Source organism: Colletotrichum abscissum (assembly GCF_030869225.1).
Source record: "Colletotrichum abscissum strain IMI 504890 chromosome Unknown Scaffold_18.1, whole genome shotgun sequence".
Classification (NCBI taxonomy): Eukaryota; Fungi; Ascomycota; class Sordariomycetes; order Glomerellales; family Glomerellaceae; genus Colletotrichum; species Colletotrichum abscissum.
Genome location: NW_026850076.1, coordinates 38,970 through 64,901, shown reverse-complemented (window position 1 = coordinate 64,901; position 25,932 = coordinate 38,970). Strand labels below are relative to the sequence as shown.

At 50.2% G+C, this 25,932-nt stretch overlaps 13 protein-coding genes across 13 annotated transcripts; 6 read left to right on the top strand and 7 right to left on the bottom strand.

Annotated features, from left to right (window-relative positions):
* Nucleotides 1-509: 509 nt before the first annotated feature.
* Nucleotides 510-1,736, top strand: CABS01_08017 (uncharacterized protein; the record flags this gene model as incomplete). The annotated part of the gene is made up of 3 exons (XM_060541379.1): nt 510-555; nt 665-908; nt 989-1,736. The coding sequence occupies 3 exons, from the start codon at nt 510-512 to the stop codon at nt 1,734-1,736; spliced, it is 1,038 nt and encodes a 345-aa protein (XP_060402183.1).
* A 244-nt stretch (nt 1,737-1,980) lies between these two features.
* CABS01_08016 (uncharacterized protein) lies at nt 1,981-2,696 on the bottom strand (the record flags this gene model as incomplete). Its single annotated transcript, XM_060541378.1, has 2 exons — nt 1,981-2,133; nt 2,205-2,696. The coding sequence occupies 2 exons, from the start codon at nt 2,694-2,696 to the stop codon at nt 1,981-1,983; spliced, it is 645 nt and encodes a 214-aa protein (XP_060402182.1).
* Nucleotides 2,697-3,580: 884 nt separating this feature from the next.
* On the bottom strand, nt 3,581-5,771 carry CABS01_08015 (uncharacterized protein; the record flags this gene model as incomplete). Its single annotated transcript, XM_060541377.1, has 8 exons — nt 3,581-3,962; nt 4,012-4,156; nt 4,219-4,367; nt 4,426-4,501; nt 4,566-4,704; nt 4,760-4,852; nt 4,910-5,361; nt 5,411-5,771. 8 exons carry the CDS (start codon nt 5,769-5,771, stop codon nt 3,581-3,583), a joined length of 1,797 nt encoding a protein of 598 aa, XP_060402181.1.
* Nucleotides 5,772-6,855: 1,084 nt separating this feature from the next.
* On the bottom strand, nt 6,856-8,334 carry CABS01_08014 (uncharacterized protein; the record flags this gene model as incomplete). Its single annotated transcript, XM_060541376.1, has 3 exons — nt 6,856-7,443; nt 7,507-8,111; nt 8,199-8,334. 3 exons carry the CDS (start codon nt 8,332-8,334, stop codon nt 6,856-6,858), a joined length of 1,329 nt encoding a protein of 442 aa, XP_060402180.1.
* Nucleotides 8,335-8,845: 511 nt separating this feature from the next.
* On the top strand, nt 8,846-10,264 carry CABS01_08013 (O-acetylhomoserine (thiol)-lyase; the record flags this gene model as incomplete). The annotated part of the gene is made up of 2 exons (XM_060541375.1): nt 8,846-10,011; nt 10,072-10,264. 2 exons carry the CDS (start codon nt 8,846-8,848, stop codon nt 10,262-10,264), a joined length of 1,359 nt encoding a protein of 452 aa, XP_060402179.1.
* Nucleotides 10,265-10,528: 264 nt separating this feature from the next.
* On the bottom strand, nt 10,529-11,809 carry CABS01_08012 (mannitol 1-phosphate dehydrogenase; the record flags this gene model as incomplete). Its single annotated transcript, XM_060541374.1, has 1 exon — nt 10,529-11,809. One exon carries the CDS (start codon nt 11,807-11,809, stop codon nt 10,529-10,531), a length of 1,281 nt encoding a protein of 426 aa, XP_060402178.1.
* Nucleotides 11,810-12,405: 596 nt separating this feature from the next.
* On the top strand, nt 12,406-14,505 carry CABS01_08011 (uncharacterized protein; the record flags this gene model as incomplete). The annotated part of the gene is made up of 8 exons (XM_060541373.1): nt 12,406-12,654; nt 12,726-12,762; nt 12,824-12,909; nt 12,996-13,080; nt 13,140-13,202; nt 13,323-13,919; nt 13,991-14,361; nt 14,428-14,505. The coding sequence occupies 8 exons, from the start codon at nt 12,406-12,408 to the stop codon at nt 14,503-14,505; spliced, it is 1,566 nt and encodes a 521-aa protein (XP_060402177.1).
* A 280-nt stretch (nt 14,506-14,785) lies between these two features.
* CABS01_08010 (3-oxoacyl-(acyl-carrier protein) reductase) lies at nt 14,786-15,622 on the bottom strand (the record flags this gene model as incomplete). Its single annotated transcript, XM_060541372.1, has 1 exon — nt 14,786-15,622. One exon carries the CDS (start codon nt 15,620-15,622, stop codon nt 14,786-14,788), a length of 837 nt encoding a protein of 278 aa, XP_060402176.1.
* A 549-nt stretch (nt 15,623-16,171) lies between these two features.
* On the bottom strand, nt 16,172-17,330 carry CABS01_08009 (uncharacterized protein; the record flags this gene model as incomplete). The annotated part of the gene is made up of 3 exons (XM_060541371.1): nt 16,172-16,370; nt 16,430-16,608; nt 16,665-17,330. The coding sequence occupies 3 exons, from the start codon at nt 17,328-17,330 to the stop codon at nt 16,172-16,174; spliced, it is 1,044 nt and encodes a 347-aa protein (XP_060402175.1).
* A 452-nt stretch (nt 17,331-17,782) lies between these two features.
* On the top strand, nt 17,783-18,749 carry CABS01_08008 (uncharacterized protein; the record flags this gene model as incomplete). Its single annotated transcript, XM_060541370.1, has 3 exons — nt 17,783-17,953; nt 18,009-18,086; nt 18,159-18,749. The coding sequence occupies 3 exons, from the start codon at nt 17,783-17,785 to the stop codon at nt 18,747-18,749; spliced, it is 840 nt and encodes a 279-aa protein (XP_060402174.1).
* Nucleotides 18,750-19,461: 712 nt separating this feature from the next.
* CABS01_08007 (uncharacterized protein) lies at nt 19,462-21,183 on the top strand (the record flags this gene model as incomplete). The annotated part of the gene is made up of 4 exons (XM_060541369.1): nt 19,462-19,759; nt 19,822-19,953; nt 20,021-20,329; nt 20,396-21,183. The coding sequence occupies 4 exons, from the start codon at nt 19,462-19,464 to the stop codon at nt 21,181-21,183; spliced, it is 1,527 nt and encodes a 508-aa protein (XP_060402173.1).
* A 394-nt stretch (nt 21,184-21,577) lies between these two features.
* Nucleotides 21,578-22,573, top strand: CABS01_08006 (uncharacterized protein; the record flags this gene model as incomplete). Its single annotated transcript, XM_060541368.1, has 2 exons — nt 21,578-21,625; nt 21,692-22,573. 2 exons carry the CDS (start codon nt 21,578-21,580, stop codon nt 22,571-22,573), a joined length of 930 nt encoding a protein of 309 aa, XP_060402172.1.
* A 100-nt stretch (nt 22,574-22,673) lies between these two features.
* On the bottom strand, nt 22,674-25,390 carry CABS01_08005 (uncharacterized protein; the record flags this gene model as incomplete). The annotated part of the gene is made up of 4 exons (XM_060541367.1): nt 22,674-23,366; nt 23,439-23,742; nt 23,800-24,473; nt 24,542-25,390. 4 exons carry the CDS (start codon nt 25,388-25,390, stop codon nt 22,674-22,676), a joined length of 2,520 nt encoding a protein of 839 aa, XP_060402171.1.
* Between the last annotated feature and the right edge of the window lie 542 nt (nt 25,391-25,932).

The following is a 25,932-nucleotide window of genomic DNA, read 5'->3' as shown; positions in this document are numbered from 1 at the left end:
GTGTGGGACGTCAGGTCGTCGTGTCTCCAGTCCCGCTCCGCCCTCCCTCCTTCAACGTTCAACGCCCCCAACTCTCCTATCAGATGGTTCCGTGCGGTTACGCCCACACGTGTGGTCCTATTCCTGCTCAAATTTCAAGGCTGGGCGGAATTCCCAATGCCTGGGGCGCCGATCTGACAACAATGCTTGGCCACAATATGCGGCGGTTGGACTTGGTACATCTTCCGCCCGTTGTGGGTTTGTCCCGGTGAAGCGGACTCTGGGGCATTGTGCCTAGGATGCTTATTAGTCTTGTCGTCCCTCTCTCCTATTTCTCCATGTGAAGGGGTTTCTGGTGGATTTGGCATTTTCATCGTAATATCTTCTCGTCACTCACTCCTTTCTTCTCTGCTTTGGGGAAGCGAAAGCTATTCACTCATTCTGCTTTCTCGTCAGGACAGCCTTGTCCAACTACATCTTTCACTTAATCGATACCAAACAAGATCTCAATTTCCTGTGTTTAGCCTATTATGGCTTCGTCACTTGGCGCTCTGAGGAATGTGGCCGAACCAGCTTGTAAGTCCATCCCGCTCCACTGGCTCGGATTTCTTCCTATAGTATACTTAGACCATATGTCTTTACCTCTATGAGTCCAAGCCTCATCTGACGTCCTTTGCTCTTCTAGTCATTGTTTTTGCCTTCACCATAGGCACTCTCATCAACCGCCGCCGACTGGATCGTGACGATGACGTAGACTCGTGTGAGCGTGGGTCGGAGGATTCCTCCTCCCGCCCCACCTCTCCGCTCCTCAAGCCGGAGATGCGCGCGGAGTCGGGCGAGGTATCCCGCATCAACAGCAAACTTCTCGTTCGATTTTACCATACCTTCCCGTTCCTTGCTGAAATCTGGTATTGGAATGCGACGTACTGGTACGAGATCGTCTGGCCCGCGTTAATAATTCAGGTAACGTTGTTATGAACCGGCGCTGACCGGCTTGTTTGTCTCCTAGGATATACCAGCTGCTTCGTGCCTTCTCGGCACGTATGATTGCCGGTAACGAAGCAGTCTTTGCGAGGGCTCGCGACCATGCGATTTCTATTCTGAAGTTCGAGCAGTTCTTCGGCATTGACGTCGAACTTGGCGTGCAGAAATATGTCCTTACAAACATGCCCTGGTTGATGTCTTACTTGGCTAAGATCTACTACTTCCACATTAGCCTCGGCATCATCTTCATCATCTACTGCTACACATTTCTTCCACCGAGCACGTTCCAGAGAATCCGACGAACTATCGCCATGGACAATGCCATCGCCTTCGTCATCGTCACGACCTATCGTTGCATGCCGCCGCGCATGCTCCCGGCCGAATACGGATTCGAAGATGTGCTCCACGGAGCCAAGGGAGGAGGCAACGCGTGGACGCACAACAAGTTCCAGCTGACCATCGCCGCGATGCCGAGTCTTCACTGCGGTACCGCTCTCTTCCTCGCCTGGAGTATCTGCCGGTTTTCGCCTCACCGTCCGCTTCGTCTTATCGCGCCACTGTGGCCGATGGCTATGCTCTTCACGATCGTTGCAACGGCGAATCACTTCATCTTGGATGCTATGATTGGTGCGATGGTCCCTGTCATCGGATGGAGATTTAACCGGGCTATCTTGGTGTTGCTGCCGCTGCAGAATTGGGTGTTGGAGAGGCTGGGGTTGAGAACCCCCGAGGATGAGGACAATACTCCGGCATATGTCCCGAAAGAGTGGTAAGAGAGAGCATGTTCCGTTGAAAGGAACATGAAGGATTCAGTGGGACACAGAGCAAAGCAATAATATCAATAGACAAGTGCGCTAACGATGACATATTCCAAACACATGATCGGATCGGATATCGGGGCCACACGCCTCCTGTGTTCTGACCCCTTGAGAAGTTCAAAGGCCCAGCTTGAGTCTCCAAGTACTCGTGCTCTTACAGTAAGGAAATGCCAGGGATATCAAAGTACGATTCACCTGCTTACGCATCTGTCAAGACGACGAAGAATCCAACTGGGCAACCATCTTTGCTCTGCTGGAAAAAGAAGGTGGTGTCCGGCGAGCAGAGACTTCCTGATACAGTCACACTTCCCGGAACCTCAGCTGGAATGCCGCATGGGGCACTATTGACAATCTGCAGGCACTACCATCAGTAACTGAATCGACGGCGGTCTACATCGGATTCTGTTGACGTTCAATACTCACATAGCTGTGGCCGGGTGTCATCGTGGGCGGGGGGTTAGGCGGGCTAGGGCCGGGAGCAGGCTGCTTGTTATATGTGGTCTGCCCAGCGACGGCTCCGACGCCAATGGCATACCCGGTGAACTTAAAGGTACCTTGGCCGAGGAAAACGAACTTCCCAGGTGCCTGCTCCCATGAAGGGAAGTCGAAGACGAGGTTGCACACCTTGCCCTGGGTCTGGGCGACGGGCAGATCGAGGTTGAAGACTGTGCAAATATCCTTGGGTGTCACCTGCGCCCATTGCGTCGCCGGGAAGGCATAATTGGGCAGATTCTTGGAGATGGGCACGAGAAGGCTAGTCGAGACGTAGGATTTACCAAGGCTGCCATCGGGCTGGGCGGCGTTGACGGGGCAGCTGGCCTTACCGCCACGTTTGGTTGTGGAAGTGGTGGCGCTGGGTGCGGCGACGACGGAGAGAGCGAAGGTGAGCGCGCTGGTGACGGTAGCAATCTTCATGATGGCGGTTGTATTGCGATTGAGTGCTTTAACGAGCGGCGATTTGTGGTTCAAGAGGCGATGAGTGAGACGAGGAGCCTGGAGAAGGTGAAGTAGGCGACAATGAGCAAATGAGCAAGAACTCTCTCGCCAAGAGATGAGAAAGAGGCCTTCATATACGTCGAGTTGGCTCTGCTGGAAGGCTAAGTATATGATGGTCCCGGACTATAGCTTGGACGTAGCAACCGTCATTGCTCGATGAAGTTTAGTTTTCTTCCACCACAAAGAAGCTTTCGACGTGGAGCGCCTTCGACCCCAAGCTCGCGTGCTTTGAATTGCGATGTTCTAGCGCCGTCACGAGCGGCTAGCGATGGATCGGCGCTTCATCATTTTAGATAGTCCTGAAAGGGGGAATAGAGTTTTACCGTTGGATCACCAGTGCTTGAGTTTCTTCTTTCTCTTTACGATCGCCGTTGTGGCTTCCCATAGCCTGCTGAAGTGGCGTATTTTGGCGCCGGCCACGAGATTTCAGCTCCGTGCCCGAGCGCGGCATCGCGGCACGAATGGACTCAAACGTTGACCATCGTCAGCGCTAGATCTTACAGCATCCATCCACTCAGTGAAATGACATGCTTCTCTCGGTGTCCTCTCAGCCCCGCGGAGTGCACTAGTTTGTCCGAATCCTACACCGTGGTGGCGTCGCGGCGGGTTGTCATGTCGAGGTTGGTGAATGAAGTCGTCGTCCAGCAACGCAGGGTCAAAATACAATGATCAGAAATCAGAGAGTTGCGTGGCGCGCTGAGGACATCGTGATTCGAATTATTCAGAGAGACCTCAACTAGCCTGATTCAATACCTGGTACATATTCGCAGCTGAGCCTTTTCCGCCAGGGCAGTTTATCTGCTTTACTCCCGGGTGCTGACCTTGCTAAGCTTCCTTTTGGCCACACTGCTGCTATCACCGACGTCCTTCCCCAAATCACTCTTAGAATTCTGGCCATCAATGATGACATTGTTCGAGTAGACAACCCCATCAAAGATTTCATCCATCTCCTCCAAGGTTCTGCCCTTGGTTTCGACAAACAGCCAAGTAACGACAAATAGTATTCCAAGATTCCAACCACCGTTGATGGCATAGTATCTCCAAGAGATTCTTTCGATAGCAAGAGGAGTGGTGTAAAGGTTGAGGAAGCTGAATGCATACCCGATTGCTTGGGCAACTACGACCCCTTTAGCGCGCTGAGAGTATCGCAGCACCTCAGGAGGGTAAGTGTAGGCCAAGATGCTCCTGCACGAATTTTAGTAAACTTGAGGAAATTCAGAGCTCGTTCACGTACCAGCTTGCCGCAACTGCAAGTAGGAACAGGGCAACAACGACAATCGCACCGATGGCATACGCATTTGTCTCGGGATGGACCTCGGTCAGGTAAGACAGGCCGGCCAGAATTCCAAACAGAACAACTGTGGCGGAAGTTCCGGTAACTAGGTAGAAAGACAAGGAGGTCAGATCAATCCAGCGGAAAACTTTGTCGAGGGGCATCTACTCAATGGCTTGCGAGCTCCTATCTTGTCGATGATGAGGACACCGCCCACGCTGCAAAAAGCCTTCCACAACAGCAAACCGATGTTGATCTGGATTACAGACTTCCGCTCAGAAACTCCTAGTTTTCCAATCAAGAATGACGAGAAGTATCTAGAAGATTTCGTCAGCGCTAGAACAATCAGAATGTGAGTATGTCCTTGTAACATACAAGATCATATTTCCGCCCAGAATTTGATAGAAGATATTCGTTAGTACAGCGATTGTGAACCGTTTCAGGTTTGGGGCTGATGTGTTTCCCCGTTAGTTAGTTGTCAACTCGGCGACTCATCTTGGCTGAAGCTGGCTCACATGGCGCAATGAGATCTTTCCACCCTCCATTGCTCTCCTTCTCGTGGTTCAAAGCCGCGACAATTTCTTGTGTTTCTGAAAGCACCAAAGCATCTTCCCGGTTTCCGTTCGCATGTAATCGAGCGAGCACCCCTATTGCCTTGAGAATGTTCAGTCGAATGACCCTAAACCAGGAGTATGTTTCACATCGTTACCTCGTCATGGCGGCCCTTTGAAAACAACCAGCGTGGGCTTTCGTCGACGAATGGTAAGAGAGACAGGGAGATGATAGAAGGCACTGCTTCTCCCTGTTTAAGAGACATCAGATAGAGCCTTGATGTTGTCTCAAGGGGATAGGCACTTACAAGCATAAGTCCTCTCCATGCCCAGTCGGACTGCTTGTCGTAGATGCCCAGGACAATGCAACTGACCAAGAACGACGTGAAAGGTACGGATGTCAAGACGGTGCTTGAAAGAATTGAGCTATACTTGGGCGCCGCCACCTCCATAACCCACATGGGAGCAATGGAACCATTAATGAGGGAGGCAAATCCGATAATGAAGCGGCCGACGATGAGCTGTGAAACTGCGTTGCTGGTGAGTAGTCGTACTTGTAAAACGTTTCCGCAAGAGCTCTCACCTTTCGAGGCCGAAGCTTGAAGTACAACTCCGAGAATGATACAGATGGAGCCAACGGCGAGGCCGGTCTTCCGTCCCCAACGATCAACGACGGGACCCACTATCGGGGCACCGAAGATCGAACCGGCACTAATGATGGCAACATTCAATCCAATCATATCGCTATTCAACTTGAAGTCTATGGGAAGTCATTAGCTATGGAAACTGGGTCGGGCAGATAATCGCACAGTCTTGGTATGGCTTAACCGAGTTCAAGTTGTTGATCATCCCAGCATCATAAGAAAGAATGCAGATGTTCAGCATGGCCACGAGGACCATGAGCACGTGTGAGACGATTGGCCCGGGGGTGAGCAAAGCCATGATGGCGGAGGATCCAGGATGCGGAGGTGTATTTTCTGCTGGTGTTACAGTCGGAGTCTGAGTTTGAGGTTTAATTGTCTCCGTAGACTGGCAGTCGGGTGTACTCAAGTGTTGGTTGTGGTGATTTGGGGAATCTAAAGTCAATGTAGCAGTTGTCAACTCATTCGCAGACAACTCAAAAATCTCTTCTTGACGTTGATCTGAGCGCTGAGCCGGCCACCTGCGCATTTTTCTCTTTTTTCCAGGTACGCGTTAGAGATACCACACACTCTCTTGCTACACACCATGAAGCGATAGATAAGACATCCCGGGTTAGATCAACGAACCCACGAGTGTCCGGTGATAGGGGTGCACCTGAACCAAACGCCGTAGATTCAGAGACAGCGCGCGCTGTCTGGCTGTGTGCGTGCTGAGTTGTGCGACATGCTCATAGCTGAGCGGCGTATTTCCCGAGAGTGCCGAGCTTTAGGCACTAGCTTCGGCCGAATGCCTCAGGCTAACATTATAGTTCCCCCCTTCTCCCCTTTATGATCGCAAAATGGGAATTCCCAAGGACCCTCAGTTCTGTACAGTATGTGTGACGAATTCCCGTACAGATGTGCATCCGCCACTAGGTTTCGTCTCCGATGTTACGACTGCCCTCTCCGTACACGCCAGTAGTGTCTCAATCGGCTTTCAAGTTCCAGAGCCCGAGTATGATGGTTTACCGACGCAGGCAGGAACCGGTTTGAGAGTTCTGACTCAGCATGGTACGTGGCATGGTAGAGACGGAATGCCCGCCGAGAAAGCATGTCCAGTTCAGCTGGGCGCTGAGAATTCGGCAGATGTAATTTGCAGGGAGTGTACGGAGTCCCTGCACCCAACCACAACATCTCGATATTCTCGTAGGGAGTAATAGCGCAAGCATCATGACATCGCGATAGACTCACTGCAACGTCAATCTCTGAGAACTCATGCCAGGCCAAGAATTCAAGATCCCCCCAAAGTCGTTTCCATACGCTCACGGTTTCATTGTCTACCTTACTTACCATAATCCTTGGCATATGTGCTTTCGCTCGTCCTTTTACTCAATTGGCATGGGAGAATTGGCAAGTCTTTATGAGAGTAAACTTGGCCGTCCATTCTTAAACACAGCGAATCGTATGGAGTTTTCGAACGTAACTACACATTTCAAACCTGATACTTCGGATCAATATTCCAACATTTCTAAATCATGCATCTAGTATGCGTGCCAATGCTATATACTCTAATAAGTTGGTTACGTAACAACTCAAAGCATTCTTAGGTGCGCGAGCTTCATCAAAAATTCAAATCACCAGTACCCGCCAGGGGGCGGAGCCACAGCGACATCGTTAAGATGTCCCGTGACACCGTTTTTGATGTCCTTAGCAACCTTGGGAAACTGCTCTCTGGCAAACCCCAAAGGGTCCCAGGGCTTCAGCTTGGGGAACCGCTTGTTGGCCCACTCTTCCGGGGCCGCCTCGATGTCATCCCAGGGAATCTTGTAGAATGCATCTCTATTCTGTTGTCCGCTCTTGTGCACTGCATTGGACCGATGGTACCGGATCCGTTGTGCGGCTTCAAGTGCTAGTTTGACGTCTCCGTTGGATGACTGTAAACACTCAGCGACAGTCACCGCGTCTTCGAGAGCTTGAGAAGCGCCTTGTCCGGCAGTAGGAAGGTTGGCATGAGCAGCGTCTCCGATGAGAATCGTGCGGCCACCTTTGCTAACCCAAGTGTCTATGGTTGGCCGATAGACCAGCTTGAAATCGATGGTCTTGTCAGAAGGTGTAACGTCGAGGAGCGCTTGAGCATCTCTTCCTGGGAAGAAACTCATCCACTTTGCTACATGTTCTCTTTCGGCGATATTGGACCAAGATTCAGATGATTCTTTGTCGTCCTATCAACGTGAGTCAGTAAGTAAGTTATCGACATTATGTTGGGTAAACGCTGAAGCGCTCACCGGATGAACCAAGACCCAGGCAATACCTTGAGCTTGGTTCCAAACAAAGGCCATCAGGCTCAAGTTATCATACATCCAGAATCGAACAGTATCTCTATCCTCGTGGAAAAGATCCTTGATTCCGGGGTGATTTCTCATCGTTTCGTCAGTCTTGAAGAAGCTTCTGAACACAGACCAGCCGCTCGTGGTCTCGTCGATCTTCTTGTCGTCAAGATGCAAAACCTGAGCTCGAGCGATGGATCGTGGGCCGTCTGCGGCGATGACACAGTCGGCCCAAATAGTCTCGCCAGTGCTGAGCTTCACACCTGCTTGGCTTTCTTCTTCAAGGTAATTCGTGACTGAAACGCCGATCCTAATGTCCTGGACACAGGTCTTCGCATAAGCAAGGAAAATCGAGTGAATCTTGCCTCGGTGGCCTGCATAGGTGATGTTGTGTTCTTTTCCATCCCTTGCCCACGGAACATCAACGATGAATTTGCTGTCGTACTTGTACAGCTCCATGGTGCGGATTTGACTACAACCTGTGTCGTGAATTTGCTGGCCAACCTTGCCTGCATCCCATCGATTGATGATACGGCCAGCATTGGGGAAGAAATCAAGAATATCTGCCAAGGAGAACCGTAGTGAGTTTCGTAGATCATTGCGACCAAAGCTCTGCCACACAAAAAGAGGGGCGGCTTGGTGATGCTTACCACCTTGGCTGTTGGAGTCAGGATACTTCTCCAACACCGTGACATCCATGCCACGGTGTGCACATTCGATTGCGGCTCCAAGCCCGCCGAAGCCGGCGCCAACAATGATGACTTTCAGTTTCTTGCCGGCAGTCATTTTTATAGATTTGTGTGGAGTGACTGTAAATAAAGTAGAGAGTACGATGCGTTGATACTCCCTTTTCAGACCAGATGGCCGGTAGTTGCAGCTTCAGACTGAAATATATGAAATCTCGGACATTGGACTGAAGACGTTTGGTATCTTGGCACGAGGGAGAATCACTCGATGCATCATGAATGATTGCAAGCATGGAATGCCGCGGCACCCGAATTCCAGCGAACCATCCTTCCAACTCGGGGTCGCCAGCCGAAGGCCCGAGATGCCCGAGATAATGCCTCTTACCCACCTTCGCCGTCTTACTAGACCCATTGCTCCAACGACATGGGCCAACTGAACTGCAACTAATCATAGTAATCTCAGGTCGTGAGCCATTTCTTGGACTTGAGACAATAATTTGAAAGCATATTGTGGCGAAGGGCTTCGTCATTTTCTTATTGACATCACCACCCTTTGCTGTTGTTCACTACATTCAATCTCAAGTCGAGAAAACTTCCCGCTAGACTCGAAAATGGCGACCATCCAACAAGACCAAAAACAGGATGTGCGAGTGATTCAAGTCGCCCAGAATGGATCTAACCATGTTCCCAAATTTGAGACTCTACAAGTCCACGCAGGGCAAACTCCTGACTCTGCAACGCTTGCGCGTGGGGTCCCAATCTACTCGACCTACGTCTTCAACTTCCACAGTTCAGCTCATGCTGCTCGGCTATTTAACCTTGAGGAAGAGGGTGAAATTGCGACCCGCACGGGCAATCCAACTACAGCCGTGGTTGAACGTCGTGTCGCAGCCCTTGAAGGTGGCGTTGCAGCCGTGGCAGTTTCGTCCGGTCAGGCAGCCGTGTTCATGACCATGGTTGCTTTGGCTGGGCACGGTGAGAACATTGTAGCGACGAAGCATTACTATCACGGCGCATACAATCAATTCTCTTTTCTCCTACCAGAGTTCGGCGTAACATGTCGCGTCGTGGAAGAATCTGTGGAAGCAGTCCGAGCAGCAATTGATGAACGCACCAAAGCCGTCTATATCGAAACTATCGGACACCCCAACTTCAATGTTCCGGACATCGAAGCCATTGCGCAAGTTGCTCATGAGAAGGGAGTTCCTCTTGTAGTCGAGAACACCGTCGGGTGCGCATACTTCTGCCAGCCCATAAAGCACGGAGCAGACATCGTCGTCGAGAGCATGAGCAAGTGGATTGGCGGTCACGGGAGTGCAACCGGCGGTATCATCGTCGATTCTGGCAACTTTGACTGGAGATCTTCGACTCGGTTCCCACAGTTCAACAAACCATGTCCTGGCTTCCATGGGTTGAACTTTTCCGAGCGATTTGGGAGAGAGGCCTTTATCATGCGCATTCGAGGGCAGATCCTCCGAGACGTTGGATCCTGTCTTTCTCCTTTCAACAGCCAGCAGTTCGTGCTCGGGATCGAGACTCTGAGTCTGCGCTGCGAGCGACACGCTCAGAATACCATTGCTCTCGCGAACTGGCTTGAGAAACACGAAAACGTAGTGTGGGTTTCGTATCCTGGTCTTCCTAGTCACCCTCACTATAAGCTCGCGCAGAAGTATTTACCCCGCGGAGCTGGGGCGGTACTTATGTTTGGAATTAGGGGCGGAGCGGATGCTGGTGAACAGCTGGTTGACAACTTCAAGATGATCTCGAATAACCCAGGGTAAGTGACGAACACCGTGCCGTTGGCACCCACCTGCTACTTGTGCTGATTTATAGTTAGATATGGAGACGCGAAAACGACTGCCATGCACCCCTGGTCGACAACACATAAACCTATGCTACCACAGGAAAAGATCGATCTTGGAGTTGCGCCGGAAATGGTCAGAGTTTCAGTTGGCATCGAGCATATTGACGATATCATCCACGACATTGAACAGAGCATGAGCATCAGTCCCGCTGTTCCAAAGGCATAGATTGGACAAGAGCTCGTGTCCCTAGACATTTGATATTAAATATTCAACTTGCTTCTGTTTCAAATTCTGGGCTGCCAAGTGCCTAAAGTACTTTTCAAACGTATGATCATCTGTCTTTGCCGGGTTCATAAGATTCTATGGTGTTTACCTGCCCACATGGTGTGTTTCTCATCAAGCCGGTTCTTATTTGCACTCCACATGTTCAATGCACAAAATACTAGTATGAGTATCATCACTACAATACACACAAGTACTTGAAGCTACCTAATCTTGTCTCTGGGGATCTGTGGTAACCTGCGCAATGTCATCATCAATGTTCTTGTCCCAAATCCAACTCATCCTGTTTTTCATAATCTCCGTGATCTTCCCAAGGTCATCCTCCTCAGCTTCAAAATGCCACAAGTGACCAGCTTCTCGGCTTGTAGCAACGAGATTTTGCGTGCGTTCAACTCGAGCTCGACTGAAGGATTTGAAAACGCCAGGCAGATCCTGTGCTTGCTGGACATTGTGGAGGAGTCTTCCGAGAACATAGGCATCCTCCACGGCCATACCCGCACCGGCTCCTTGAAAGGGTGTTGAAGCGTGTGCAGCGTCTCCGAGGAGACAAATCCTGCCCTTGTGGTAATCTCCCATAGGCGAAAGATCGAAGAGCGCCCAAATATCTGATTGGCCCATAAGTCGAACAATGTTGAGTACATCCGGACCCCATGTGCTGAAACTCTGCAGCATCTGTTCCTTGGTTGCCGGGGTGACCATTGTCTTGTGAGGCCATTCCTTTGATGACTGAAAGGCGACCACATTCATCATTCTACCACCAGCAACGGGAAAGGTCAGCATGTGACCGTGGTACCCCAGATATGCTTGGCAGTTCTTCGCCTTCTCCTCGCCTAGAAGCTCCACAGCTTTGTCCATCGGAACCATTCCTCTGTAGCAGTATTTGCCGGAATAAGAGGGATTGGTGGCGGGATGATCTTCTCCAAGCATGATGCGTCGGGTTTGACTCTTGATCCCGTCGCATCCGATGACGGCACTATGCCTCGCTGACGTCCCATCCCCAAACTTCAAAAGGACACCATTGTCTCCAAGGTCGTCTATACCATGTAAAGCCTTGCTGAATTGCGCTATTCCAGTCGGAAGGAGCTTGGCTATCTCATCAACAAGATGCGAGCGATTCACCATCCAGCTTCCTGGTTCGGGATGCTCCACAGAGCAGAGGTACGTCCCGGCAACGACACCACGGGCTCTGGCGGTCTCATCGGCGCTGTCCATCCCGACTCTAAAGTCGAACCAGATGTTGTCCTTGTCTGCGAAAATGTTTCTGTTCGCCCGAGCTTCAACTGCAGCCGCCAGTGGCTCCGATATCTTCGTAATTGCTCGTACTGCATTTGGTCCAAAGGCGACACCGGCTCCTATCTCGCCGAATTTTGGAGCATTCTCATACACAGTGACCGGGATTTTCGTGTGAGTTGTGATGTATAGGGCCAGGCAGAGGCCACCGATACCACCGCCAACGATGGCCAGACTGAGGTCTTTGTCTGGTGACATTGGAAATCAAGCACGTATTCACTAAGCAAAGACAATGATGGGGCGTGGGGCAGATGTCAGGCCCAGAAGACGGATGACGCAGTGACTGAGATATGAGATCTGAGCTGACACAGATGCATTATACTAGATAATAGAATCCGATAAGGTTTCTTAATGCTTCAGCTAGTGACCGAAGGCGTCTGAATCTAGGTGCTGCATTCTATCAACCATTCGGTTGGGCATTAACCAGAATGGCCCTGTTGTGACCATGTGCTATACAGTAAAGAATTCAAAATTAGTACCCGGGATACGTGCTTGCCTGGACGCCTGGCAGAATGACCGAGAAACCGAGCTCCTGTAAGCCGCCATATCGTGTCGGCCGAAAACTCCGGAGCTCAATCACGCCCCAGGCATGTGACCGAGCTGATACAATCTGCCAGGGTTGGGAAAGCAATCGGCCTTGGCATAATGGCTGGAAAGCTTCGGGGAGGTCAATAGACAAGACATGAATAACGTCTTCTCAATGTTCACTTGAACTTTAACTCACACCGTCAAAAGAACACAGCACAACTCAATAGACCCAGCACAAGCCACTGCTATCACAAAACTTATCTACAATGTCTGCACAAATTGGGCTCTACTACCCAATCTTAAGGGATAAGTTTCAGCAAAACCTGTTGGCAGTGGCGGGATGGACAATTCTTTGCGCTTGCGCCTTCGGGGTGCTGCTTCTCTGGTCATTTGCAGTCGAGGTCAGAATGCCAAAACTTTCGATTGCATTGGAAGATGAGGTACCCAATCGACAGGAGCGAATTGATATTTTCATCAAAGACACAAGAAGGTTGTTCATCACAAGTTACAACAAAGTATGCTCATTTCTTTTGCGATTGTGATTAGCAACAACGGGGTTCCAAGCTGAAATTCTGACAACGATAAGTTCCAAAATCGGGTATTTGGGATAAACACGACTGAAGGTTAGTTGGAAATTACTTGGGGACGTTCGCGAAATGTTCCCTGCCGTTGACCATTTTGCAGGCACGAACATCATCATACCTCTCGAGCTACTCCACGGGCTAGGAAGCCACAAGTCCCTGAGTTTCGCTGCATTTCTCGAAGAAGAGGTACGTACCTGACATGAGATTTACTTAGTCTCGTAATAGTGAAGAAGTCGTTTCTAACTCGCTGCTCAACCTTCTGGGGATGGTAGTTTAGTATGAAGAAGTATACTAAAGTTGGCAACCTCGATGAGAAACAAATCGCCATCGTAAACAAGAAGCTGAACCCGAGTCTTCGTGAGCAGTCCTCGGAAGTTATTGTTCCAAGACTCAATCATGCATCTAACTCTTCTCAGCGCAATATGTTCCAGTACTTATTGGTTTGATACGCAGCCACTGGCCACTCGAAACTTATGGAGGTAAGTCTCGAATCCTTGAATCCTTCAGCCAAAGCAACCTAGCTCTCAGGCGTTTCTTGAAGACTTTTGGACTCCACCTAATAATGCTTTCACCTTTGGCAATACTTACTTTTTGAATAGTTCCCACAGTTGTCAAGCCGTGGCCACACGTTATGCGTCAGGTTTCTCGTGTCTCCGCAAGACTATTTCACAGCGCTGAGTCGGCGGATAATGATCAATGGCTGGATATTGCCAGCGAGCATGTCCATTCTGCTGTCGTTTGGACGGAAAATCTGAAGAAGTGGCCAGCAGCGCTGCGACCTTTTGTCCATCGATTTGTCAAGGGACGCGGAATCATGATGCAGCGCTTTGGCGAAGGCAAAGCTTTGGTAGCCAAGACTTTGCAAAGAAGAAGGCTGCTTGGAGGGAAGCCCCTGAGCAGTCCTCCCGCACTGCTGGACTATCTTGCCGACACGATTGTTGGCCCAGACGACGTGGAGGCGCACACAGTTGCTCAAATCAACTTGTGCGTAGCCGCCATTCAATCTATGGCTGCAACAGTCACTCAGTGTCTCATGGATCTTGCGACTTACCCGGAGTACATTTCTGAGCTTCGTGATGAGATTGAAATGGTCCTGGCTCGAGGGAACGGGGTACTCAGCAAGCAATCATTGACGGATATGATGAAGCTGGATAGTGTCATCAAGGAAACTCAGCGATTGAACCCGCCGGATCTGGGTACGTACAAGTCCAACACAATACTACGGCAATGAGGGGACGTTTCAACTGACATCAACGAATCATAACAGCAAGCTTCCAGCGGAAGGTTATGTCGGACTTCACATTATCAAACGGCCTTCGCATCCCGAAAGGCGCACGCATCGCATTGCCGACTGGAGCCATCAACATGGACCAAGATCTGTTCCATAATCCTGAGGTGTTTGATGGTCTCCGATTCTATCGAATGCGCGTCGCTAAAGACGAGGCCCGAAGCAGCAATCAAATGGTGACGGTAGGTAAAAAAGACCTAACATGGGGTTATGGCAGGCATGCTTGTCCAGGCCGATACATTGCCGAGGTCGCCATGAAGCTGTTGCTGATCGAGTATATCACGCGCTATGATATCCGGCTATCTGGGGATTTGAAGACTCGGCCGAAAAACATCGAGTTCGAGGGATTGGTAAGAACGACGCCTTGCCTTCTGCTATCGACGATCGGAATGCAAATGGTTTTCTAACGAGCGCAGGTTATTCCCGACCCCGACTGGGAGTTGCTGTTGACGAGTCGACTTACGAACGAGACTACTTCAGATCGAGAGAGCTGAGTTAAAGTTATGTGATAGGTGTCATCATGGAGCACATGCAGTCGTGAAAGAGGAATTAACTTAATTTGGTGCATTCGGAATGGTAGATAGAAGTAGGCAGATTCGGTGTATCCATGTTTTGTTGTGTGCCATTTCAGTCATTGCATAAGTTGAACAAACCAAATTGTCAAATTCCAGTCGGTGTGCGTAATAGATTTCACATTAGTGGTGTAAGGTAGTCAAGAAATGTAGTGATCGGATAATGGTCAATAAGGAAGTAAGATGAATTGACAAAAAGCTTCTATTGCATAGACACACCGCCTGTCACAAACATGTACTCGCCGTTGATGAACCGTGATCGCTCCTCAGCTAAGAACGCAACTGCCCATGCGACATCTTCAACAGATGCCGCACCACCTTCCACCGGTGTATCTCTGATGAAGACTTCTCTCAATCCTTCCCATTCTTCGGGAGAGAAGTGCTCCAGAAAACTCTCTGTCAGTACTGGGCCTGGTGCAACCATGTTGACCGTGCAGCCGTACTTCGGTGGTAATTCCTTTGCCCAAACACGCAAGATTGCATCCAAAGCCCCTTTGGTCGCTGCGTAGATTCCTTGAGTCGGCTTCGGTACTCGGGACGCCGCTGACCCCACCATGATGATGCGCGAGCCGCCAATAGTACCAGACATGTTCGGAGGGTCGGCCGGTTTGTAAGGCGTGAGATGTGGGAGCGCTGCTTTGACCAGTGCGAAAGCGCCGCGTGCATTCAGGTTCATGGCTTGATCCCACATGCTCAAGTCAGCGTCCCAGAGGTGTGCAATGGGCACGTATCCGGCATTGCTCACGAGGATATCGATGTGACCGAACCTTGCCACAGCTTGGCGCACCAATTCTTCTGGCCCTTCATCCGCCGTGAGGTCGGCACAGACCGCGATCCAATCAGTTTGGAGTTTCGCTCCAGTAGCTTCGCATTCTTGCTTCAAAGAACCCCAAGGGTAGTTCAGAACGATGTTTGCTCCACGACTTGAGAGTTCCATTGCAATTCCAGCCCCAATGCCTTTTGAAGAACCCGACACGAGGGCTACCTTGTTCGTCATCGTCCCCCGGGGTGATATAGGCGCATGAACTGGTGGTGACATGGTCGGCGCGGGCGTTGAATTTAGCGAGAGTGTCTAGTAAGGTAGGTTGAAACAAGTGGAGCAGGGAACCTAATCTTCAGAAGCAAGAATGTAAGTAGGAATGTTGTCAACTTGATGGTTGTCAGATTCGCAGTGGAAGTAAGGGGGCCTCTACTTAGTAAGGTAAAGTACTTTGGTCATTGATATGTGCGTCCTGGTGGTTTGAGACCCATACTTCAGACGGATCTTCGGGATATATGCACCGAGAGTGGCCGAAAGCGAATATCTCACCAAATCAACAGCTGTTCGTAGTTGAGACAAGAACTCGTCGAGCTCAGAATATTATCACATCCGTGGGTGTTTTTTCCAATCCCAAGACCCATTGGATCCAAGAGGCCCAGAAAACCAAATGTAAATACTGCACAACTAAGTAAGGTCCAATACACTTGCTTCATTTCTGAAATTGCTCTTGACACTGATAAAACCGCTGCATTCTTCTTACTCTGGCCTAAGTTCTCGCAAGTATTCTCCGTAGCCTCCTTTCTCGGTGCCTTGTTTGTGCCCTCAAATCTACGCCTCAATCGGCATGGTAGGGAAATCCTTGAGTCCCGGTAGATCTTCGTATCTCTTCGTGAAAAAGGCACGAGGAATATCCGGTCCCCAGCTGGAGACTGTGGCAGCAACAGCTGGCTCATTGGCATTTGGAGAGTCTTCGTTCACGAGGTCGCCGTCGACGTAATGCTCGACAACAAATCCAGAGGGATCAAACCTAGACAGGGATATTAGGGATGCCATGATCAAGGAAACATTTGAAGCTAAGACTCTTACCAGTAATCAAAGATCTGGCTGCCTAGGACATGTCTTCCCACGCCGAAAACGTTGATATGTCCCTTGCGGATCAAGTAGTGGTGGCCAACTACTTGGCTGTCAACATCATCTATCTCCCAGCTGCTATGATGAGCCTTGATTCCGTCGGTAACCTCGGGCGAACCAGCGATGAAGATGTTCTGCATTTTATATGTCAGCTCATACCAAATCTCAGAGCGTTCTGGGAGACACCAACATGATGATCGACGAACTCCTTGCCCTTGTCGAGATGAATGAAGATCATGATTGTCTTATTATTCTGGGGGTGGTAAAGGCAATCGGTCTTTTTGAAATTAAAAACCTTGCTATACCAGTCAAAGACCTCGTGCAGACGATCGATGTTCACTTCGAACCCGTAATGACCGAGCTTGTGTACTTTCGATGGTTGGTCTCGATCTGGTCGCTGGAACTCACCGAGCCTCTTCTTGTCCTCCCAGGTATTCCACATAACTGGCTTGGGAACCTCTCTAGGCTCGGGGACGCGGTCTTCTTGGCCGTAGATCAAAGTGATTGGCTCTCCTAGGAGATCCTTGACAATGACGACTTTCCCTCCACCTGGAGCATCATAGTCGGTGATCGGGGTAGATCCGGGGAGCTTCGCCGCCTTCTCTAGCTCAGCCATGGACTGCACAATCCAAGCGCCTCCCCTGAACTTCCTCATTCCGTCGTCCGTCTTTTCAGCAACGTAGCAAAACTGATCAATTCCGAATCCTCGTAGGTAGACCTTATCCCCGGTTTCCCTCACAGGTATCAAACCGAAGTCGGTATAGAACTCCTTTGCTTTCTGAATGTCGGGGTGGCCATAACGGACGTGAGAGAGACGATCGAGAAGGATGCGAGAATCAGCCGAATGTTGGGTCATTATGTGAACTGAATGCAGTGGTGACGATCAGTCTGAGAAGCAACGTAGCGGAGGGGTTGAATGTGAATATGAAAGTTTAATGATCACGCTTGTTGGAAGAGAGTGGTGATTACTGGTATTTCCACGCTTCTTATTGCCTTCGCCCTCCGAATCCCCGAATTGGGGTAAACTGACTGGCGACTTAATTCCCGTGATCTCGGTGTAAGTCGCCGAAAGACAAATCCTCGGCCGGCCATTCCCTCCAGCACAGTCCACCACTGCCGTCAACGCGCTGCGAGACCAGACTGCGTCGACGTAATGTCTCCCGTCCTACTAAGATATAATCTCACTCGACCGACGACAAAAATTATATTTGCTTCAGAGCAGCCAGTAATCCACGCCCTCTTGTTTTCGGGTCACTCATAATCAAAACGAAACCGGAAAAAAGACAATCTTCATCTCAATAAGTTGTCATGTCATTTGACAGATTGATACGATTTGAAGACGCGGAAGGCGTTGAGAGATATGGCAATATTGACAACAACGTTCCGGCATCGGAGCTGCTTGGAAAGACAGTGCAAGTAGTATTGGGTACTTTGGAGTCTGGCTTCAACGTATCTGATGATCAAGCCGTAGTCGGCAAAGTAGGACTGTCCAATCTCGAACTGAAGTTTACACAGACTAATCACATTTACGTAGCTGTTGTGTCCGCTGCCAAACACACCCCTCATTATCTGTGCTGGGGTCAATTACAAGTCTCATGCAAGCGAAACAAAGGTGAGAGTGAGGCGACTGAACGTGAAAGGCTTCCAACAAAGCAGGCGCTAAGGCTTACTTCTCAATTCAAAGTTCCAACCGCCCAAGAAGCCTGTAATTTTTGCTACCCCTCCCGACAGGCTTGCAGGACCGCTGGACGATATCAAGATCCATCCAGACGCGCAGGAGCTACTTGATTACGAGGGTGAACTAAGCGTTGTGATCGCCAAAGATGGATTCGACATCAGCGAAGACGAGGCGCTGGATTACGTTCTTGGTTACACCGTAAGCAACGACGTGTCAGCGCGTAACCTTCACGCACTCGACGTCTCCGGATATCAAATGGGCTACGCAAAGTCTTTTGACGGATTCGGACCTATTGGACCCAGCCTAGTGTCCCCTAAGCTGATCCCCGACCCACAAAATCTGAAGCTCACGACCACTGTGAACGGCACCGTCCGTCAAAGCAGTGACACGTCTCAGATGATTTGGTCATGCCGACAGCTCATCTCATTCGCGTCTCGCGGTCGCACGCTGCGTCGAGGAACTATCATTATGACCGGAACGCCGGAGGGCGTAGGATGGCACACCAATGGCTGCTTGAACGATGGTGATGTGGTTGAGGTCGAGATCGAGAAGCTGGGTCATATCAAGAACAAGATGGTCTTCCAAAAGAGCGACTGAAGTGCCGTCCGTCACAAACTTTAGGTCGAGAATCTTCTTTAAGTCTTCCAAAGACCACTATCTTTTAGCAAATGCCTGTAGATGAGATATAAATTCAAACGATGAACGATTTAACATATGCTCTGCAGACATATCTGGGATTACCTAGTGGCTCCTCTCTCTGGTCGCCGCATGCGTCGCCCACCTCAGGCCATGCAACTGCCACATTCGCTCAGACCAATTTTTAGAACGACGCAGTCGCATCCTCGATCGTAGTGGAAGGCAATAATAATTCAAATCTCCACACATCCACGATTGATTCCTCACCCTTTCCCTTTCCGTTGGTCTCACCAGATAAGTGTGCAACAATTGGCACTGGAACCACATGCAAAGGTCACAAGTCTCTTTCTTTTCATCATTGATACTGTACTACGTAGTTAGCAGCGACTATGACAAGGGTTCCACATCCTTGTTGAATTCCATTTCGGCGCCGTGCTTCTCTTTTCGTTGACTGGTTAATGCAATTGACAAGGTACCGGCCTTCTCGGATTTCTCGGCCGAAGTTGCCAGTCACCTGTCGCTGCCCCGCTCCGTAAGTCCGGGCTCGGGTAAGTGAATTATCCCTAAATACATCTGCTTAAGAACTCCATCTCTAACGGTGACATTGTACTTCGAGGACGGACGGATTTTCGTTGTTAGCTTGACCAATCATAACCGACACCCGATACGCACAATGACAACAAGCCAAACTACGCCTCAAGCAACCGGCTCCATTCTGCTGAAAGGCGGCACCCTACTGTTTCACAATGAGCGAGATGATGTGACGCCTCTCAAGAACACCGACATACTTGTGCAAGGCAACCGTATTGCCAAGATTGGAAAAGCAATTGCACTCCCGGCAGGAGCTCAGCTCGTCGACTGCAGCGGCAAGATCATTAGCCCAGGTTTTATTGACACCCATCACCACCTTTGGCAGACCCAGCTCAAGGGGTGCCATGCAGACCAATCAATCTTTGACTACGTTCCCTCTGGTAAGTTAATTTATGTCTATATCAACGAAGAATTATAGAGCAGCCTCGTTAACACAGCTCAGGTTATTGGCAAAGCCATGTCTATTCTCCCAAGGACATGTTCTGGGGCCAGTTGGGTGGCGCACTGGAAGCGATAGATGCTGGAACAACTTTCGTACTTGATCATGCTCATGGTAATCAAACCAATGACCATGGTAGGACTCTTTCGGCGAATGGAGAAGTTATTTAGCAGAATAACATACTGATGAACTCATTACATAGCCACCCAAGCGCTATCAGCCACAATTGCTTCAGGCATTCGCTCAATTTTCGCCTACTCCCAAGCCCCATACTTCACGAAATGGGACTCTAAAACCTGCGAGCTATCAATGGATATCATGCCAGACTCAAGCATGGCGCATATCTTTGAGCTTGCAAAAGCACAGCCCTATGGAAACGGGAGGGTTCAAATCGGGTTCGGATTCGACTACTGGTTTCTCCCCAAAGAGGCCATCGTAGGCATTTTCAACGGACTTCGCCATGCTGGTATCAAGCTTTTTACCTCTCACTACGCGAAAAATCCAACCTTTGGTACGTATGCTGGCGCTTGGCGTTACTATTTTCCCATGGATATGTGAAATTCTGATTGGAAGCTAGGAGCAAACCCCCTGATCAATACCCTGGAGGCTTATGGTCTCATCAAGTCACCTAGTGACATCTTGCTGTCGCACGCCACAGGCCTTGATGCGAGCGAGAAAGCCAAACTGGCTGAAACCCAGGTTGCTGTGTCGAGCACTCCAGACACGGAAGCTCAGATGGGCTTCGGCTGGCCTCTTGCCTTCTCATCAGGCATTAACTACACGATCGGTGTCGATTGCCACACAAATAACACATCTTCAATCCTGTCTCTCGCTCGATCTGCTTTGCAGATGGCGCGCCAACGCGAGGCGATTGCGGAGACAAATGGTTCAGATGGCGCTCCTCAAAAACTGAATCTCCAGCCGGCGGGCAGCACCCAGGATGCTTTCAACGCAGCGACCATCAGAGGAGCGCGTGCGGTGCTTTTGGGGGACGAGATTGGGTCCCTAAAGGAGGGAAAGTTGGCTGACCTGGTCCTCTTTGATGCTGCCGGGAGTGTGACAATGAGTTGCGTAGCAGACTCGGATCCTTTGACTGCGGTTGTTCGTCACAGCGATATTCGAGATATCGAGGCTGTTCTCATAGACGGAGTCTGGAGGAAGCAAGGAGGCAAAGTCTGCCCAGTGACCGTTGCAGGGACAGGATCCACTTTGCAGTGGGCTGAAATCAGGGATAAGTTGCTTGAGAGCCAGCGGGAGATTCAGCAGCGACAGAAGAATTTGAATATGGAAAAGGCGAAGGAGGCTCTTGTTGCCATGTACCGGATCAACACAAACAACTTGATCGAGAAGCAAAAAAAAACTTAGGACTTTAGCACGTACTAGTAACTTAGGAGAATGGCACTTGCTATACCTTTCTTGTACATGCACGTTAATACAGTTTTGTAGCATACACCAGGGCTAATCCGTTGAATATCAAACTGCTTCTTCACACCTAGAAGCGACGCACCGTCGAAGTGCCGAACAGGCGGCGGGCAGATCACATCTAGCCGGCCGAAAGAGCGAGGCGGCGCAACGACCCCGAGAGTCACGTAATGTAGGTAGCCTTCTCCCCGCAGAAGGTCTAACCGTGCTCAAAGTCGCGAGGGATATTAGAATGCAACTGTCAGCCCCTTGACTCTACCATTCTGTTTGTCTTTGTGATCCATCGCTGTCCTCTTTTTACAATTCCAAATTCAAGCTCTTTTCCACACGCACAAAGATGGCTGTATCAGAGAACAACGCAACCAAGACCGTTGCTTTGGCTGGGGTGAGTCATAACATGCTTTGATCAACGACGATCACTTCAATCCCAGAGCAATCAACTGATTCGAAGAGCGTGTTCGATCAGGCGAGCGGTAACTTGGGTCTCCGTCTCCTAGAATCCCTGCTCGATGCAGAGTTCGATGTGACAGTCTTAATTCGCCGCGAAAGCACCCCGATTGATTACCCTGTCAAAGCCCGAGTGGTAGAAGTCGACTATGATTCGTCCGAGTCACTTCAGAATGCTCTTGGGGGCACCGACGCTGTAGTTTCTGCAGTCGGCAAGCAGAATGGATTACAGAGCCAGTTCAAACTCATCGATGCTGCGATCGCCGCTGGGGTAAAACGATTCATCCCGTCGGAGTTCGGTGCGGATCTCCAGAACCCTAAGATTCGTGCCTTTCCGACCTACCGAACTAAGGTAGAGGTTGAAGATTACCTGGAGAAGGAAGTCCGGGACACTGGCTTGACTTACACCTACGTCTACAACAGCGTTTTGTTTGACGAAGGCCTGTCACTCGGGGCATTTGCGAACTTCTCGACCCGGACAGTGAACATCTTCGATGGCGGGGACACAACATTTTCTGCAACGAGAATCAAGACAGTCGCGCAGGCTGTTGCTGCTATCCTCAAGAACCTGGACGCAACTAAGAACAAGGCCGTTCGTATCCGAGACCTCGCGATGACCCCAAAGCAGCTACTAGAAACTCTCAAAGCATTGGATCAAGATCACGCTTGGAAGGCGGTTGCAGTCAACACCGAATCGCTTGTCAAGAACGCCGAACATGAGCTAGCATCGGGCAAGTTCAGCCCAAAGGCATTCGCAGCATTTGCATTGAGAGCGACCTTTGCTCCAGAGCATGCACAGGATTATAGTCGCGACAACGAGCTCTTGGGTATAATCCACATGACGAAGGAAGATATTCAAGGGGTATTGGCTGCAAGACTGTGCTGATCTCGCATCTCTGGGCTCTGGAAAATTCTAGATATCTTAGTTAGAATTGACATCTTGAGACGCGATATTTCCATGACCGCGAGGAGGCTCACTTGATACTCTAAGTATGACTAAAATACAATTGGCCGTCTGCATTGGTGAAATCGCACATATCGTCCATCTCCAAGAGGGGCCCTATCATCTCGTCTGCATTGTACATCGCTGTGTCGAATTCTCGCTCAGCGCTTCGGGGCATAGAAACTACACCCGACTGAGCATTGTCGCTTTGAACAAGATTCGTGCTGGCATATGGTCTTGCAATGCCCTTGGACGAGAACCGACCTCCCAATATCGGACGTTTCGCAGCAGAGGATGCTGACGATGAGCGCCGATCTGATAAAAATGATTTCCGGCGACCCAACTCCTTCTTTCTCCGTCTTCTCGCCTTGTCAATACTTCTCATTACTGAGCGCCACTGGTGTACCCGACTATGCCTCGTCGATGAGTCCCAACGAAGAACAGCACTTTGCTCCACAACTCGCCATGCCTTGTCGGCATCCCTACCCAAAGGCTGGTTGCACAGCTCTGAAAGAACAACCGCAAAAGCGTGCCACTCATTGTAGCACTTTGTAAGCCATGACCACTGCGCTACTTGCGGATCAGTTCGGAGACGGTACGAATGCGCCATACAGTCGATGGCGTTCTGGAAAGCGCGCCTCTTTTGCTCGTCGGTGAGGGAAACACCAGATGATAATGGGTTGAGGACCATAAGGCGTAGATTTGCGACAATGGTGCCGACAAAGGAAGTCGTAAGCTTGAGCAAATGCGACGTCAGAGTTTGAATGTCATGTCTGAAGTTTGGATGCCTTAGTTGTGTGCAACTTACACAGTGTAAAGAGCCATGAGATGGTTGACTCTCGGATATCTTGCTGGCCATATTTTCTCGCTGTCTCTCAACCCAGGCCTCCTTGTCGGCTATCGTCATTGAGACAAAGTTCATTCCGGATGTTGGGTCGATTCTCCGAGTGTCAATTATCGTACGCCAGATATCTGATGCCCAGCAACGGGCAGCAGTGAAGGACATGGTCGTGATTCCCTTAGACTCGGAGGGGTACTCTGTCATACCCGGGTATAGGTCCTCATCATTCACATTGATTGGGGGTCTTGAATCGAAGCTACTCAACTCTAGACTAATGACAAACGTGATTAGTCTCGATGCAAGCGTTTAATGGGTATGAACAACTTACAGGCCAGATGAACACGAGTAGTCTTCGGACGCTGGCGTATCTAGAATGCAGATATTCCACCACAATCGTCGACGCATCTCAGCTTCGAAAGGGGGGAGATTGAACGTGCTCCCATCTCGATGCATGCCTAGGGACTGAGCAAGCCGCACAGCTAGTCCTGTCATGCTCCATGAATACGTAGGGTCTCGGCACCGTAACGTAATGAGGTAAACCACAAAAGCTTGCAGTGTGAGCATGTCATCCGTTACCATCAACCTCGCACGAGCAAACGCAGCGTCAGCACCTCGCCTAAATTTCCCCAACAAATCACATTGAGCTGATCCGAAACGCGCCTCGCATTCATCATCGGACAGACTGTTTACTGCACCAACATAGATGACAAACAAGAGGGCCTCCAAGGGGGCTGTAAGATTTTGTGGGTTTTGCATTGCTTCGAGGACGGCCAGTTCAACTGAGGGTATGTGCAGGACGGTAGCAACAGGGTGTACGTTGGTGTTGTACAGCTGCCATGCTTCTAGTCTCTGATTGCGAGGAGGATGCAGGGAGTAAGTGTCGGTTTCTTGGGTGCCGCCAGTAGATAGCAAGGAATACTGCAAAAGTTCTGACCGAGACGATGATGTCTGCTCTTCGAACTCGGAATCGTCCTCGCTGATCACGCCATCTTCCAGGTCATTCTATCGATAAACAGTCAGCATATCACGAGAGAATCACCAACTGCCTTCTCTAAGGTAGATTGACGTACCTCGGTATGCAAAGCTTCCCAAAATGTTCCACTGACGTATCTTTCACGACCGTCATCCCTAACGAGCTTCCCGGTCGAGGTCCCGTATGGTGACCAAGAGTTGACCGAATCGCCTTGAGCACTGTCACAGTCAACGTTGGGAATCTCGATGTTCGACGCGTCACCGTCTGTGGAATCAAGAATCCCCGCCGGAGATTTCGGGCCGAGAGAGATCGCGGCCTGTTCCACCTGCATAGTGCTGAAATTGATCGCGACGCTCTCTTTCCTCGTGTCTCTACATGCGCTTGTCGAAGAGCCGATTGAATTCGGGGGGGTTGGTGGTGAAGGTGAGGCAGAATCATTATTGAATTCTGGTAGTTGCGTTTGAGGGAGTGTTGATATTGACTCTGGACGGGAGCTTGACCCTATGATGGGGGCAGAGGATCCTGGAATATTGCCTTGTTGCATACATTCTGCCAGGGTCTTGAACATCGGCTCCAGACGGTGAAGCTGCTCCCACAGCTGATTATCAGTGAGAAACTGCCGCGCAGCCGAGCTTCCTTCAGGCGGATAGACACAGTCTGTTCCAGACTTCTCGCAGTGATGACACGGTTGTTTCTTGTCGCAACCGACCTTCCGGCGACGGCATGCTGTGCAGACGCGGCGTGGGAGGGGCTGGTTTCGAGATGTCTTGCTTTGTTGGTTGGATTGAAGAGGCTGCTGCTGCTGCTGTTGTTGCTGTCCTTGCTGGTGCCGGTCTTCTGTGTTGGAGGGATTCCATGCAGCGACAATGGAGTCCGCAATTGCTTGATTGCCGGGCGAGGCTTGCGATCGAGCCTTCGCCGGGGTTTCAAGCACTCCAGGCCCCATAATCTTACACAAGCGGACTCTACGGTCTGAACACCCGAGAGGCCGAAAAGATAAGCCGAGTTTTTGCTTCGTCCTTGGATCTATAAGGACAGTACGCCTAACGTGAACGTCGCTTGCTCATGAGTTGTCTATATCGTGAAGATGAGTTGCTTCATGTGTACCGCGTTGCATCACGCGTGATTGCGGACAGAATGAGGATTTCGAAGGAAAGACTTGCTTTGCAAAACAAGCAGAAGATAACGAACGCTGGAGTAATAAATTACATGGAGATAAGGTGATGGAAAAGGGAGGGATCACGAGGGAGATTCATCATCACCAAGCCATGTTGGGACGAGGCGCACGGAGGGAACATGGTGTAGGCCGAGAGATAAGGCCTAGACAGGGGGGGCGAAGTGCGGGGAGAAGCACCTACACACGAATCACAATGGACACAATTACCAACCCAAGACGTGTTTGTAAGAGCGCAGCAGCTGAAGCGGCACTGCGTTACCTTTTCTCTACCTTTCTTGTTCACGGCACATGGGACCGTGGCATAGATCAAC